The sequence below is a fragment of the Carex rostrata genome, chromosome 16 (assembly GCF_964058835.1).
Source record: "Carex rostrata chromosome 16, lpCarRost1.2, whole genome shotgun sequence".
NCBI classification, from domain to species: domain Eukaryota; kingdom Viridiplantae; phylum Streptophyta; class Magnoliopsida; order Poales; family Cyperaceae; genus Carex; species Carex rostrata.
The window spans coordinates 5333981-5351407 of NC_135933.1; the positions used below are offsets into that span (position 1 = coordinate 5333981).

Sequence of the window (17427 nt, forward strand, 5' to 3'; positions counted from 1 at the left end):
CATCTCCATTCGTGCAAGTGATTTGCAATTGCAAACAGCTGTCATGCAGTAATTAAAATTAATTTTATTTCTTAATTGCATAACTCTCGCATCGGTGCAATTGCAAATTAATTTTTTTTCGGCACCACGTCAAAGAATATTTTTGTTTGACCCGAACTGATCCCTTCCTTTCTCCGTGACCAAGCTATTTAATAAAGCTTCTCTCCCTCGACGCCCATCTTCACAAAAATGATCAAAAAAAAAAAATTGCGTTGGAGAAAAGCCCTTAACGAAAAGTAAAAGACAAGCTTTAATTCAAACAAGTCATAAAGAATGAAGGCTAAAATTTATCAACCAAGAAATTAAAGAATGACTAAAAGTAGATAAGCTTCAAAAAGGTTCAAATAGGTAACAGTTTCAAGCTAATGTAATACTCGAGTAAAAAGAATCACAAGAAATTAAAATAACATAAAAGTCTATCAAAATCACAACAATAGATGAGCTCTCTAGTTGTCTCCCAATCGTATTATTACAATGCTAAACAGGAGCTCCCTAGCTACTATTACAATGAAACAAAAAAAAACAGCTACTTGATGTTAATAAGCATCTTATCAAAGAGGGAGGCATGCTCAAGAAAATACTCGAGCAATTCTTCCTTTGTAACCCATGCATAGTCCTTGCATTTTTTGCTTATGTCAAGTTTATTGGTACCAGTTACTTGCGACTTGAAAAAGAACCACTGAAAAATAATTTTGCATAAAGTCAGCACAGTGACATTAAAACTATGCTCAGATTGCATTATCAACCCCCTCATTATTTTGCCTCAATATAAATCTAAACTGTGCAATCAAACCAACTTTCAGAATAACTCAAACTAACACCAATTTACATCAGATATGGAATTAATGCAAGTATACTGGTTCATACTGGTACAGTAATGAATAAAGTTAGTTGATGTATTTTGTTTACTCTTTCACAATTTTTTGTTTTCAGTGATATGAACACGTTAGATACTTACATCTAAATTGTGCACAGTTTTTGTTTTCTAATGACTTGCATGAAAATTATTCTGACAATGGAAACATACTAGTATATGACCATGCTGCAAGCCATCCCATCATTTCTCTTTCCTTTGCATATTGCAAAATCAGCCGAAACTCCCGATTTTACCATCTGACGGGCTGAATTCACAAGCATGCTGAACCCGTTTTCCAGAATTTAGAAAATAAACATGAAAAGTATCAGATATCAGCAATTCAGGTTCATATACTGCTAATGCCTAATGGTTCCTTCATCCAGCTTTGCTTCAAATTTGTTTTCCTCTTCAGACCCATCTAATTTATGTCTTTTTGCAATTTGGGTCCTAAAATTCTAATATTCTAAATTCTAAATTTGGAACAATAGGAATAGGAACAGTTAGCATGTATGACCCTAAGCCTCACCTTAAGAGTTGTCAACCATAATTATTTGATTTATTTACTATTTCAATAAAAGCACAACAAGATTGGCAAAAGAAGAGGATTAAGTCTAAATTGCAGATTGCAGTCATCCCTACCGCAGATAAAGTAATGTGCAGTTGAAAGTTAAGAACTGAGAGAAATCAGCCTTAATCCCCAATATTCCAATTCATCAATTTTACTGCTATTTTACTAGTTTGGTCCAGCATTAACACCAATTCATCAACTTTACTAGTTCACCGTCAGGCGTCACCTGGGCGCACATCCGCTCGACGAACAACCGGCCAACTGTCGGCGCCGCCATTTCGTCGGGAATTCCACGGCGGAGAGGTGAGCAATAGACATCAGCAACACAAATTAATACTGGTAAAGACCAAGTCTTCTTTCTTGTTTGACGGATCCGACTTTGATCCGAGAAGAGAGGTTATCAGGGCAGCGGAAGCTTGGTGGAGAAGCTTGGCGGAGGCTGAAATGGGGAAGAACGGCAGTGAAAATGAGAGAGCTAGAGAGTTTGGCGGAGGCTGAAATGGGGACAGGTAGGGGTTTCGCAGCGAGATCTTTTCCATAGTGCGCGGCAACGGGAAATTTCAGCGAGCTCACGGTCCATTTTCAGTGCTTTGCAAGCGATTTGCAAGCTTGCAAATCCTGAAAGCTTTCGTTTCTGCAATTGCCTCTACATCGCTGCTTTTGCGTTTTTGAAATGACACGTCGGATTTGCAAGCGTATTTGCAAGCCGCTGTAGATGCTCTTACAAGTCCAAATTTGTGTTGAACATAATTAGATTATCAAAGTTGATTGAGATTATCACAAAAACAAAGGTGGTTCAGAAATGCACAATAAATGTAAAAGTTGACCCATATTGAGAAATGCACTTTGGTTTGAGCATATCATCAAGCACCTTAAGTGCACTGATTTATTCAATACAATCAACTAACATATTAACCTTTTAAGTGTTTTATTAATAAGATTACATGAGATTATGTAGAGTATTTGATCTTAACAGCAGCTTTTGTGATTTCGTTTCGAACTATGCCTTGAGAATGTTTATATTGTTCATACCTTGGCTGCAGTAGTCAAGTTTTAAAAAGAGAATGTTTATACTGTTTATACCAAGGTGTTCAACCTAGTGGGTAGTTCAGTAAAAATGCTAAGCCGGTTAAGCATCCATTGATACCATTCAAAACCTTAGCACAACGGATTTTCGAACTGAAAAGGATGTGAACAAACAAATAGCTTTGATTGTTTATTATATATAAAAATATATATTTAGTACTAGCACACCCAACCCTTGCAAAAACTTAATAAATTAAAGTCATCATCAATTCAGTCTATTACTGATTTTTCCCTACGCATCGCCTATTGAAGAAGCAATAAGCTCACAGATCTAGCTAGTAGCTTACAACATCACAAGCGCATGCTTCGAGGAAGGAGAAAGATAAATTTACGAAAAATTTGATCCGCGAACAAATCTGTTTTGAACCAAGGTTTTGTCGGCCTGGTTCAATCAATTACTTTTAACAAAACCGACCGGTTAAACCAGTTTTGTCCGGTCCTAGTGCAGAAACAATTCTTTTAAAAAATCAAACCGGACAGATGACCGGATCCGTTTTTTTCAGTTAAATCACCAGTCCGATCCGGTTCTAATAACACTGGTTTAGTAAACCTCTCGCCTTCATGGAAATCATTCTTCATATAACTACTGGTACTAGAAGTTAATGCTTGCTTTGTACTTGAGATTCTGGACATGGTTGGCCGAATGCAAGGATGGATGTCAGAAGCCCATGGCATTATATTTGGGTTTTCTCCAGTATGACGTGGATATTATTTTTTTTTCCTGCTTAAATAGAAATGCCTTTCAGGTTGTCTTCATCTGTGTATATTTGGACTATGGAGCCTGCTTTGTTAAAAGTCTCCACAGATTGATTTGAATTGTTAAATTGTTTCCATTGCTATTCCAAAGCGGACTTTCACCTGCAAGTAAACAAATATTGTACATTCCCAAGGAAAATAAAAATAAAAATTCAAACATTTTTAAATATAGAATAATTAGAAAATTTCAATCTTTCCTCTTTTTGTCACAACTAAATGAATCCAAAAATATCAGCCTAATTAGCAACACAAATTAAAATCATATCAATCACCTAGCCTTACCCTTCTTACTAGGCTTGCCTTTGGTTGATGCACTTGTAGTAGTGCTGTCACTCTTCTTTGGCCGACCCCGTCCCCTGCCCTGTGGTTTGGCTTGTGGGGAAGTTGGCTTTCCTGAATTGCGGCCACGGCCTCGGCCTCTTTGACCAGCCTTGCCACCTCGTTTGCCTTTCCCAGCATCTCCATTTGTGACATCTTCTTCACCATCCTCCTCTTCGCCTTCATCTTCATCATCAGTCCCTGAATCAGATTCATCCTTGCTTTGCTTCCGCTTACCAGAAGCAGAGTTACGGCTGCTTGACTGTCCTTTCTTTTTAGGTGTGTTATCCTCATTGTCCTTAATTTCTAGTTCAGCAAAATTAAATAGACAAGTTACAAATAATCAAAACAAAAACAGGCAAAAAGAATAGTAAATAAAGCAATAGACAGAAAATATAAGAACAAGTGTTTTTCCTCCAGCTGAAAATGTATATCATTTGATAGAACAAAGGGATTCCGTTCACAAAAATGAACTACAAGCAAATTAATTTGGTACATGTATCACTAAAAATATTTCAAAGATTGTTTGAAAAACAACAAAACAGCACTGTTGGTACGAGTATGATGACGACAACAGCAGTATTATTATTTAGCAGTGAGCCTAGTGATGAACATAGGCAAGATCAACAATGGGTCTGTTTGGCACCCGAATAGGGACAGAATTGGGAATCATGATGCCTCAAAAATTGAATTGGGCCAATACGACTTCACAGAACCTACTCCAGAGTTTCAAACACTCCCCCTCCCAAAAAAATGGAACTTCTCTTCCCCCTGGTGAAATAGGGGAGGGCTTAAGTTCAAAAAGGAGGGTTTTCACTGGAAAAATTCCAACTTGATTCCCCACTTCCATTCAATTCTAACCATGTTCGGAAGTTGTTCCGACACAATTCCACCTTTTATCCACCATTCCATCATTACCAAACAGGCCAAATAGTTATAATAATTTGTCAAAACAAGCAGAAATGTACCTTCAGATAAAGGAGCACCATCATACACCTCCAGCTGAAAATTATCAAATAATGAAGATTTAACTAACATAGACTTCCACCCATCAAAAGGTACACATAACAAAAATATAAGAAAATAGAGATCAGATCATGTAGCAGACCTGATCTAGCCGATCACTGGCATTAGCTTTATCTATCACAATCAGAGACATACCCGCCCCACAACCAACACTACAGTCATAAAAATCATCAGAATCGGTCAAAATATCAAATAATTTAAAGGTACATGACAACTGCTACAAAAATCTTTGCAAAATGAAAAAATAATATTTACCTCAAGACATGCATTCCTTCTAGGAGATCAACCTTCTTTGGATTTGCAGAAGACCTATGCAGAAGTTATCAAAACATCATAAAATAGAAAGATTTTGATGATCTTATATTGTTTCTGAGTTGAGTGAACTTACTTCTGGCCTAGGGGGCCATAGCCAAGCTCGCCATGTTGTGCAAAGCCCCAGCTAATGCATGAATCATCTGCTCCGACTACATGGTGCATGTTGCCAGATGCCATGCACCTTATGTTCCAGCCGCTGTGTTCTCAAAAATTACAAATTCCATCAGAACTACATGTAGATGTAGAGAATAACTTAATGTATGCAATTAGTTAACTAGACAATAAGAAGCAGAAAAAGACCTTAGATCCATGAGGGGCTTAGGATACATCCAATCATCTCCAGTGTTCTTCAATTTACCCCACATGTACAGCTGCCCTCCCCCTTTTATGTAAAAATAAAAAGAAACATAGTGAAAGACATAATTTCATGTAAATACAATATTCAAAGCAAAGTAAAGCAACGTAGAGACAACGATACTAATGGTGCAGCTTGGTAGCCAACAGATACCATGTTGCTACTTGTGAATACCATACAATATAGTAGTAGCCTGTACCAATTCAATTAAATTGATCCCAAAAGAAAAAAAAACCTCACCTACTTTGCAACTTCTATGATGTCTTGGTTGGTTTAGTAGTTGGTAGAGGGTGTGGTGGGTTCATAGAGGAAGGCATAATCAGGAATTAATTGCACTATCAATTGTTCATTTAGGGCATACACACCAAAAAGAAAAGATATCAAGATAACTACCAGCAGTACAAGCACAATTCGAGGCACCAGCTGAAATGATAGCATTAGAAGGAAGCACATTATGCTTCTGGAAGACTTCAACCAGCCGTGGGACCCATTCATCCTTTTGCTCTCTGTGACCCAATCTATTATTATTCCAATCTAAAATTAGTTTAAGTGTATCTTGATAATAACTACAAGTGAAATTTATGTAACTAAAACTGACAACAAATTCCATACCTTCCATATCCACCATTTCCCCATCTGCATCAAATCAGTACAAGTAGTTAGTAAAACCAAATATTAAATAAATCCTAACAAAATTACAATGAAGAATGGATAAAGATTAATAAAGATTAATAATGAGTGCACATACGTGTAAACAAAGCCACTGGAATCGACAGCAACTGAAAAAGAACAATCCCAATTAGCTCATTATTATTTCAAAAACACGATTTTTATGAAGATAAATGGAACCAGAAAGAAATGAACCTGTATGGTTTGTTCCACATGCAACTTTTACAACCTTTTTCTCAGAAAATGCAACTATAGGTCGTGGTCTAGGCTGAGCCTCATAAGCTAGCCTCACTGACGAATCTTTCATGTTATACTACAATTTCCATGAAACAAACATTAATATAATGGGGAAAGACACACACATGGAGAGAGGGAAAGGAGGGAGGGAAAGAGGGAAGTCAGACCTCATTGTCAGTGCCATGTCCGAGTTGCCCAAATTGTGGAAGTCCTGCCGTACTGATAGATTTTAACAAAAATAATTTTACTTGAGAATAACATTTTCTTTTTTCTACCATGTCTACACCTGCACCAACTACAGAACAGGCCGGTGACATGTAATGCAAACAAACCAAAAACATAGAAGCAAGATTTGACAACTAAAAACAGTATCCTTTTGCAGAGCAAACTTTGCATACTAATATATGGAATACTACTAAAATTTTGAATGGGGCACATACAGTATGGAGGAGCCTTCAACTGATGTCAGCCAGACCGTAAATTCAGAACCACATGCCACATGAGTGGCATCAGAAACCAAACATAGAACTGGAGATGCCTCAATTTCTGCGCAATATTAAGTTTGTCAAATTCACTCAAATACTATTTCTTACTTTGTGCATGAGCATGTGATCAATATGATCAAATGGAGGTGCCAGAAATGGAAGTTATAATAGAGGCATACTGACCATTCCTTGAAGAACCAGTACCAAGCTGGCCGTTCTTGTTGTGGCCGAAAGCCAAGGATTTGCCTTCATCAGTTACAACGACAGTGTGGTTTCTTCCAACACTTGCTGAAACAATTTTGTAACTGTTCCAGAGATGAGACAATTTTGTGATAAACCATTCAATAGCACTAGTAATTGTCTACATGCACGTAAAATAGTATAGATTGTTGATCCTTCTGGTTTTTACAAGCCATATCAAATTTACATATATGCCATCTAAACATTATATTCCCTTTGAAGATGTCATAACACTGTTGAATCTAACGGAAGAAATCCAGTTTCCCTCCAGGAACTTTTCCTCGTCCAAGTAAAATATCAAATCCTTTGGGAAGAAAGTCATATAACATAAAGAAAAGCTGACCCAACAAAAATAAGCTATGACAATTGTAAAGTAAGTATATACTGAGTAAAATAAGGATGCTTTTGCAAAATAGAGTATACTAATTCCAAAAATAAAACACATTGTGTAGATCTTACAAAAATAAGTGGAAATTACAGTAAAAACCATCAATATCACATTGCATATATCTTACAAAATGAGAAACATTTGAACTTAAAAACTAAATTTGAACAACAATTTTTAAAAAGGTCAAAAGGTGAGACAAATATGGTTAAAGGGTGACACAAATTTGGTAAAAAAATTAAAGGTGCATGCTTTCTCTGTCTTATATTGCTTGAGGATATCTTGCGGCAGAACTTGTACGTTGTTCAGCTTTATATCAAATCAACCATTTTTCTCGTTAACATGAGCTTTTTCCAAAAATTATGCTCTGCTGAATTGTTCCCAGACACCAATTCTTTTACCATGTCCACAGCAAGAGTACATTTAGGAGTTTGGCTACTATGACATCAGTGTTATTTCAGCCGTAGTGACACTGACTCCAAAATCCAACGAATAGGCTTCAAACAACGGATCCAAACCGATCTAACTTATGAGTGATGCATTTACATGCAAAATTTATAAATTTTTGAATTCATTTAGTACGAAGTCAAGAGGTCAAAAAATAATGAAAAATGAATGCATTAAAATTAACTTAAAAATCTTCTTTTCTGACCACTTGACTTCATATGAAATGAATTCATAAATTCATAAATTTTGCATGTAAATGAATCACTCATAAATAAGATCAGTTTTTATGGTTTGGATTCGTTATGAAGCCTGTTTGATAAATTTTGGAGCAGTGTCACTATGGATGAAATAACACTGATGGCAACATAATACCAGACTCTACATTAAGAGAAAAGTTTTTAAAACATTAAATGTTTTAAGAGGTATGTGTGTTAAATGCGCAATCCTTTTTTTCCTCATTTTCCAGCTGTTATATTGACATCTGTCTTGTACAGAGGAGAGGAGGGGGAGGAGAGAGAAAGAGAGAGTTATCTAACTTGGATAGAGATTCAACAACTGTTGGCAAATAGCGTAGAACCGTGTCCCCATGCCCAAGTTGCCCCTTCTGAAAAATTGTAAAACTACATTACATACATATACCAGAAAAATTATGTTTTGAAATCACCGTTTAGCAACATCGCATAGAAAAATTCACTATGAGACAGAGAAGTTTTGCAACTTATCAAGCTACCTCCACAAATCAAAATACACTTCGCCTATTACAAGCTAACACTTGCAAACTGAATGAATTGCCTAAATGAGAAATTATACCTCGTTTCTCCCCCAAGTGTAGCAACGACCTTCTACATCTAAAGCCACGCAATGGCATGAAGCTACAAAACAAACATTTACCAACAAATTTAGTCATAGAGTCTTAAATTTCTGGTGCATTTTCACTGAAACAAAAGATTGCACTAAAACAAAATGCACTTGCCACATCCAGACGCAACAAATCGGATATCAACCCCTACGAGAGGTCTGAGCCTAGTCGGAGAAACGAGATTACCATTCGAGCCGCCGGGAACACCCTTGCGACCGATCATGTCGAACTGAGTCGCGCCACAGTACACCAGCTCTCCACCTGACGCAGCCTCACCATCGCTCTTGGCTACTTCCTCTCCTTCAAGACTCTTCTGCAACTCCGCGCTCGCCATTTTTTTTTTTTTTTGAGAAACTAGGGTTTTATGCGACCTCGAATTTGGTTGGACAAAAGAATTGAAATAAAGGGGAGCGAGAGCCAAGAGAGGGGCTTGTGTTTTTACTGTATATATGTAACGGGTTCGGAGTCGTAAGAAGAACCTTTTGGCACTGGCGGGAGGTTTTTATCTGCTCCTCTCCAATTTTAAAAACTGGAGAGCACTTTATTCCTCTCAAGGTATCCGCAAACCGCAATTGCAATCCAGGCAGTGGTTTCAATCAAAAAAAAAAAATCCAGGCAGTGGTAAGATGAATTCATATCACCAAAGGTAACAGAATATTTATGTTTGGATATGGACCGTTCGATCAGAAATTAAAGGTTCGATCTCGGACAGGATTCTGATCGTACGGTGTGCATTTAAAGATAAATATTCTTTTACCTAGGAGACAATAGACCCGTGGTAGGATCGCTTTGATGTCTGAGCAGCTCCTCTTTTCTCGCATTCTACTAACATTCACTCACCGAAGGGTGACCCTTGATCGCCTTTATTGAAGAGTCCGTATCCGCCCAGGTACCTGAGGTGCAATTTATAAAAATGGACGGCCCAGATTAATTCCATCCAGGCTAAACTCAATCCGGTAGCTGTTGAGCTATAGGGAGCCTGCTTTGATATTCGTGCCAAGTGAAATGAATGGTCCAGATTCAGCACTTGCACCTCAGGTACCTGGGGTGATGCGGATTCTTTATTGAAGACTTCTTTCTCGTTTCTTTTTGAGTCACAAAGTTACGAGACCCACGTTACCCACCCACAGACAATAGGTAACCATTATGCGGATACCAATTTAATTTTCAATTGTTTTCACGAGTAACAAGTTGCACTTAAACCTGCCTGACAAATGATCTATTGTAAAGGTGGACACCTTGTGACGGGCTAATGATGACTCGTACTCACACTTCGTATTACAAATTAATTCCGAATAAGTTAGGGGGTAAAAATCATATTCGAACTGATAGGAAAAAAATTAGAGCGAGTCTATGGTACTATGCATATTACGATTTGTTACTGTGCTACGGCTCTGTATTTGAGTTTTCAAATCCTAACGGTCGATCCGAACCGTTCATCTTGTTCTCCATATTAATATGTGTTTGGAGACCAAATTTTACATTTTTTGAAATTTTTTTACTATTTTTTTAGATTTATTGAAAATCACTGTTTTTGGATGGTCCAGAATTTTCAGATCAAGTGATTTTCTAAATATCTAAAAAAATAGTAAAAAATTTTCAAAAAATGTAAAATTTGGTCTCCAAATACATATTAATATGGAGAACAAGATGAACGGTTCGGATCGACCGTTAGGATTTGAAAACTCAAATATAGAGCCGTAGCACGGTAACAACCCGTAATATGCATAGTACCATAGACTCACTCAAAAAATTATATCAGTTGGGCTCGAATGTCTGAAGCAGTGTTATCAGAACCGGACCGGACCGGCCGGTTGAACCGGAAAAAACCGGAACCGGACACTTATCCGGTTCGGTTCTTTTAAAATACCGTGTAAGCAATCGGATCGGTTAAAAACAATTTAACCGGACGGTTCTCTTTATTATATCGCTGGACAAACCGTGTAAAACCGCGGTTCAAATCTAATTTCATTATCTTGCTCCGTTGCTCTTCCTGATTTCTCGTATTTCCTATTTTTCTTTAGGTAGAATCAATTTCCTACCTTTTCTCGAGAAGCTAAGATGGGAAGAAATGAAAAATTGGCTCTCCCTCAAATTGGCTTTCTCCTTTCATCTTCTTAGATTTATTCTTGTGTCTAACACACTGACTCATTCTCATTCTGAAAGCTAGGCTTCAAACGGAATCACCAAAAACCCTTCATCAATTACGGTAAATAATCTCATTTAATTATTAAATGGAATTTGTAATACGGTGCACTTCAAATGCATGAAGCTTTGAGTTGATTTTATTGAATAGATAAATGCATTAAAGGTGTTTGATGAAATGCTCAAACCAAAATAAGATTTTAGATGAAAGTAGTGGAGTTGCCAATTGTATGTTAATAAGTCTATATATTTTTCTCTCAACTAAAGTCAAAGTTGAATGACTAATATATATAACTATGAATGATTAGTCTTTATAACTATGAATGTCAGACCTGAATTGGGTAAAAAAAAAAATCGAAGTCAGGTGATATGATAGTGATAAGTGACATATATGTAAATACTTTTTTTTGTTTGTTATAAGCCCGTAGGCATCTCTTGCATTAATAAATTATTACAAGGAGGTGCTGCTTTGACAGAGTTTACCAGCAAACTGAAAATTACAAAAGGGTGACTATAATGGCAAATAAGTTTATCCTTTGACAATATTGTCAGTGTTCAAAAACCTCAATTTTTATAGAATAAGCTTAGTTTGATTCCAATATAAACTTTCCAGTATACAAGCTCAGTGTTGAAGAACCTCATTTTTTGCAATATATTTCATAACCTTTTTTTATGACATGCTATTTTTTTTGTTAAAGTTACATGTTTATTTAACTAGATACCTACTCTTGTTATTCCTCTTCAGAAAATGCAAATAAATAATCAGTTAGGCTTTAAGATAATAAGTTATATGTGTTTTAAAAAACCAGCAATTGAACCGGTTGAACCATCGGTTTGACCAGTGAACCGTTGAACCGAAGCTTTGCCGGTTCGATATCCGGTCCGGTTCTGATAACATTGGTCTGAAGTTAAAAAATTAATTAAGCCCAATAGTTATCTGATGTAATTAAAGAAAGCATCAACTAAGGGAGGCTCTTTAATTTTAGGAATAACTAAATTTCAGAAAATTAAGGCCTTTTCGGAAGCAACATTAAAAGAGGCTCGTCTGATAAATCAAGAAACTATGGTAAGTTTTAACTTTTAACCAATTGGGGACTCCTTTGAGCTACATTTCCTATAAATAAAAAATAGAAATAAATTATTCAAATTAAAGAATCAATTTTTAATCTGACAAAAAATAATGTTCTTTGAGTTGGATATCGTAAATTAAAATTTCAAATGAAGAAATTTTTTATGTTGCAATAACATAAATATGAATCTAAAAAGCAGAGACCGTCTCTGTTTCAAAAAAGTCATTCATGCTAATTTAAAATCATAAATTACTCTATGTGCAAATAAGTTTGCCGGAATGCATTTGTGTCACACCCCGGAACTAGGGGCGCGCAGTTATGCCAAGAATATATATTTCCTATATATTCTCAAGGCAAGAACGATGAAATGAATGGATTTTTTTTTTTTTTCATCTCAAAAACCTTACTCGATCACCTTTTTATATAAACCAAAACATGCAAACAAGAACAATTTAATTATTACACATCCTACTTAACACATTTAAAGTTGTACTACATAATTATAATTTACACAAGTCTGGTTTCCAAAAGGTTATATACAACAAAAACATGATCCAAGTACTTAACTAGTACAAAAATGATCATTTAACCAAGGCATAAGTATACCTATCTTGCTTTCTCTCTCTCTCTCGAGCGATCCCGTAGTCTACTCCTTCTTTCCTGTAAAACCCACGAGGGGAAAAGGGGTGAGAAACTTATTCGCAGTTTCTCAGTGCGGAATTTATACAGGGCTACTGGATTTGTAAGAAATCCATATCAGAATTAAATACGATAATCAGTTACGAACATAAATGCAGTAACTTGAAATGAAATTCCAAATGAATCTCTAAATAATACCATCCTTTGAAAAAAAAACACCAATCGGAATCATGTAAGATATTTGGACTTAAATGCATAAGTATAGGGTCAGGTTAGAGAAAACAGATATCTAAATCTATCTTCCTCGGCTTAACAACTCTATTAATTCTGGTTCACAATTAAGACATCCATATCAATTTAAAGATATCACAATTCCCAATAATCAGTAATTCCATCAGAAGCAAAGCCTATCAGTTCAGAAACAGTTTAACAATGTACAGTATACCACAGTTCAGTATTCCTACGATCACAGTAATAACAGTATAACAATATCCCCTTTCCAACCGGTACTGGAGTCAGTGGGGTCATTCCCCAAATGCGCATATGGTTCCTGAGTCAAAGTCTAGCGTCGACTCTAGACTTTGCAGTAACAGTATATATATATATAATAATATCAATTCAGTACTGTGGTTTCAGTTCATATCAGAATCAAAGGAACAATCAATCGATAAACCATACCAATATGCAAAACCATATCCATTTAAGCAGTTAATTCAATCAAGTATGCAATAAATCAATGATGCATGCAATCAGAAATTCAACATGCAGTTTATACGATCCAATTTAATTCGTAAGATAAACCTCAAGACAAATCCCGTGAACCCCCGCACCTGTTATGACGTTCGTGTCGCTTATCAAGGATTCAGACTGCTCGAGGTGTCTCGGGATTTCTCTTGTTCGATCAGTTATGCCTGTAATCATATTAAATACTAATTTAAATCTAACTCGATAATTATCTAAACACTATAGATCATTGCTATACAATTCGGATCACTCAAACTAATCAAATCCTATTTTGGACTCATTTATTGCGGACCGGAATAGATTTGTTGCGGCCCGTAACATAAGCTTCCAGAGAGCCCAAATTTCGGTTAATTTATTGCGGACCGTAAGAAAATCATTTCGGCCCGCAACAAAACTCGCAGAATCAGGTTTTCAGAGGTTATCAATGGCAATTCAATTTGTATCGAGTTTATAATTCAACTATACGTTTCCATTTAGTTCCGATGGTATCTTGATACTGTATAAAACACCGATTACTGTATACAACATCAATTCATCATTTGTAACCATGAAACCTAAAATTTAAATCAAATTAACCCTAATTCGATCGATACGCAATCGGTATTCGGTTTACTCAGTTGGGTCAATAGATATCGGCTTATATAGTTAATTAATCGAATCAATCGACAAAAGTTACTAAACCCTTAAAACCCTAAGTTAGAAGTTCAGTTTCAATTCGAAAGCTTTAATCAATTAAAAGAGAGTTCAAAAGCTCAACGGATTAAGATCTAAACAATTCAAACCTTAATTTCAAGTTTCAACCGAAAACACAACGAATCGAGGCCAATTAGGTTTTAACAAGAATAATCAAAGAAAGAGATACCAATTGGAGAGATAGAAGTGATCGGTAATCGTCTGCTCGGTTTTAATCTCAATTTTCCGAACGATTTGATCGATTCCGCGGGAATTAGAGCTCTTCTTCTCTCTCTCTTTTTATTTGGGCGGAATACACACGGGGTGAAAATGGATCGGCCAAGAAGAAGAAAAGAAAAATCAAGGTTTCATGTATATCCTTGGTATTTTGCAAATAAGTCCCTCTAATATTCATATATTACAAGAATTGTTTAATTTGCATATAAACCCTCAAAGTTTATTTATAACAATTAGAAAATAATTTTAGAAAAATTAACGTTTCAGTTTAATTCGAGTTTATCCGTATCGCTACGTTACATTTCTCCCCCTCTTAAAAATAAAGTTCAATCCTTTGAACTTAACTACGTACCTGAACTGTCGAATAATTCAGGATATTGTTCACGAATCTTTGTTTCGAGTTCCCATGTTGCTTCTTTCTCCGAATGTCTGCCCCACTGCACCAATACAAGGTCAATTACTCGATTTCTTAGCCTTTGCTCCTTTCGGTCCAGTATTCGCATCGGTTCTTCGGTATAGGCTAGGTTTTCGTCAAGAAACAGGTTAGAATGGTCAATGCAGTGTGATGGGTCTCGTACATACTTTCGAAGCTGAGATACATGAAACACCGGATGAACCCGGTCCAATGCCGAAGGCAATGCTAACTCGTAAGCTACCAGTCCTACACGGTTCTGAATTTGAAATGGTCCGATATACCGTGGACTTAGTTTACCCGATACTCCAAACCGATGTACTCCTCTGGTCGGAGATACTCGAAGCCATACGTGATCACCTTCTAGAAACTCTAACGGTCTCCGATGTACATCCGCGTATCTTTTCTGTCGATCCTGAGCTGATTTAAGTCGGTTCAGTATAACCTGAGTTTTCTCCGCTGCTTCTTGAATCATTTCTGGTCCTGTGGATGGATGAATACCCGTCGGACCCCACCATAATGGTGTACGACAAGTCTCGCCGGTCAGCGCTTCTAACGGTGGCATTCCAATGCTCGAATGGTAACTATTGTTATAAGCAAACTCAACCAAATGTAAATGATCGAGCCAAGACCCTCGAAAGCTCAAAGCACAGGCCCGAAGCATGTTTTCTAAAGTCTGAATGGTCCTTTCTGATTGTCCATCAGTCTGCGGATGATGTGCGGTGCTGAATCTTAACTTTGTACCCATATTCTCTTGGAAACTCTTCCAGAAATGAGAAGTGAATCTGGTATCTCGATCAGATATAATCTCTCTCGGACATCCATGATACTTAAAGAAGGACTTCAAAAATAGGTTGGCTAAAGTTCGACCCGATGTATCAGGTCCGAGTGGAATAAAATGTGCCACCTTCGTCAGTGTATCCACAATCACCCATATGGTATCATATCTGCCTACTGTTCTCGGAAATCCATATACGAAGTCCATTGCTATAACTTCAAATTTACCTCGCTTTTTATTCAACGGTTGCAGTAACCCAGCTGTTCTTCGTCGATCAGCTTTCACTTGCTGACAGACTTGGCATTTCTCCACGTATTTCGTTACATCCCTCTTCATATTTGGCCACCAGAAGTACCGCTTCAAATTATGATACATCTTTACTTCACCAGGATGGATCGTATATCCAGAATCACGTGCCTCAGATAGAATCAGAGTCTTTAAGTCCGAATCATCCGGAATGCAAATACGGTTTCCAAACCGCAAAATACCCTCATCATCCAGTTTAAAAGGAGTGTCTCGATCTGATATTGCATGCTCTTGGAACTTCTGGCATTTCTGATCTCCATGTTGCGCTATCCTGATACGATCATGCAAGTCTGGTTTCACCTCAATTGCCGCAGAGATAACAATCACTCCAGCTGATGTACTTGTACCCGCTTCTGACTCAGACAAGCGAGTTGCTACAGATTTCGCCAACTCTTGAGATACTCCAACATGTAAACTCATCAGTCTCATTTCCTCGATCAACCGCGCTTCACTTGCAATCACGGGTGCTAGATTAACTTGATTCTTTCTACTCAATGCATCAGCTACTGCATTCGCCTTACCCGCGTGATACTGGATGTCCAAATCATAATCTTTCATTAGCTCCAGCCACCTCCTTTGTCTCAAGTTCAACTCCTTCTGAGTGAAGACATATTTCAAACTCTTATGATCCGTAAAAATCTGACACTTAACGCCATATAAGTAGTGCCTCCAAATCTTCAGCGCAAAGATAACTGCTGCTAATTCCAAATCATGCGCCGGATAATTCTGTTCATGTGGCCTCAATTGCCGTGAAGCATACGCAATTACTTGTTCTCCTTGCATCAATACACAACCTAAACCAAAACGAGATGCATCCGTAAACACCGTGTAATCCTTTCCAGTTATCGGCATTGTAAGAATCGGTGCTGATACTAACCGACTCTTTAATTCCTCGAAACTTCTTTCTTGCGCTTCGCCCCAATCAAACTTAACACTCTTATGCAACAGCTCCGTGAGAGGACGGGCTATCCGTGAGAATCCTTCTACAAACCTTCGATAGTACCCGGCTAAGCCGAGAAAGCTACGAATATTTTAATTATTTGGTGCCTCATCCGAGAAATTAAATTCACGAAAACAAAAAAAAAATTGCATAATCTTCTAAGTTTATCAATACTTATATTGGTACGTTTGGATCATGCAAGGATTAGTGTAAGAATAGCAACTTTTGGGTTAGTGATTCAGAATAGTGCTAACCCGAGTGGTTTGAGAATAGCGCTAACTTTGAACTATTCGGGTTAGTAAAAATATCGTTTGGATTGTATATTTGGAATAGCGATGTAGAGAAATAAATAAAATAATAATTAAACTAATTTAATATTTAAACTAATATTATGTTACATTTAAATTAATATTTTAATACTAATCTAAAAATTAAACTAATATTTAAAATAATATTATATTGCATTTATTATTTAAATTAATATTATATTATATTATATTTAATATTTAAACGAATATTTTATTTAATACTAATTTAATATTTAAAGTAATATTATATTACATTTAATATTTAAACTAATATTATATTATATTTAATATAATATTTCATTTAATACTACTCTAATCTAATCTAATATAATATTATATTTATTTAATACTAATAATATTTACACAAATATTATATTACATTCAATACTTAACATTTATGCTAATATTATATTACATTAAAATTTTAAATTAATATTATATTATATTTAATCTAACATTTAATTTAATTTAATATAATTTGAAATTATTTTTATTTAATAATAATCTAATATTTAAATTAATATTATATTACATT

General features: G+C 36.2%; 1 protein-coding gene and 1 long non-coding RNA gene across 2 annotated transcripts; both read right to left on the bottom strand.

Moving 5' to 3' along the window:
• Positions 1 to 433: 433 nt before the first annotated feature.
• LOC144567770 (uncharacterized) lies at positions 434 to 2185 on the bottom strand. The gene is made up of 2 exons (XR_013515504.1): positions 1067 to 2185; positions 434 to 718 (listed from the first exon to the last, which is right to left on the bottom strand). It is a non-coding gene; the product is annotated as an uncharacterized LOC144567770 (long non-coding RNA).
• Positions 2186 to 3408: 1223 nt separating this feature from the next.
• LOC144567271 (Regulator of chromosome condensation (RCC1) family protein) lies at positions 3409 to 9082 on the bottom strand. Its single transcript, XM_078317367.1, has 16 exons — positions 8756 to 9082; positions 8593 to 8654; positions 8319 to 8386; positions 6894 to 7015; positions 6666 to 6771; positions 6393 to 6444; positions 6184 to 6301; positions 6068 to 6098; positions 5932 to 5955; positions 5713 to 5837; positions 5265 to 5346; positions 5038 to 5160; positions 4905 to 4958; positions 4732 to 4801; positions 4592 to 4625; positions 3409 to 3929 (listed from the first exon to the last, which is right to left on the bottom strand). Exons 1-16 carry the CDS (start codon positions 8973 to 8975, stop codon positions 3574 to 3576), a joined length of 1647 nt encoding a protein of 548 aa, XP_078173493.1. The 5' UTR covers positions 8976 to 9082; the 3' UTR covers positions 3409 to 3573.
• Positions 9083 to 17427: the final 8345 nt, after the last annotated feature.

Bases quoted from the DNA above. Each gene is read 5' to 3' on its own strand.
- LOC144567271 (XM_078317367.1), bottom strand. From the start codon at position 8,975: ATGGCGAGCGCGGAGTTGCAGAAGAGTCTTGAAGGAGAGGAAGTAGCC. The intron at 8,655-8,755 runs GCAAGTGCATTT...TTTGTTTTGTAG, and splicing joins ATTTGTTGCGTCTGGATGTG to CTTCATGCCATTGCGTGGCT. The intron at 4,626-4,731 runs GTCTGCTACATG...GATAATTTTCAG, and splicing joins CCAGTGATCGGCTAGATCAG to CTGGAGGTGTATGATGGTGC.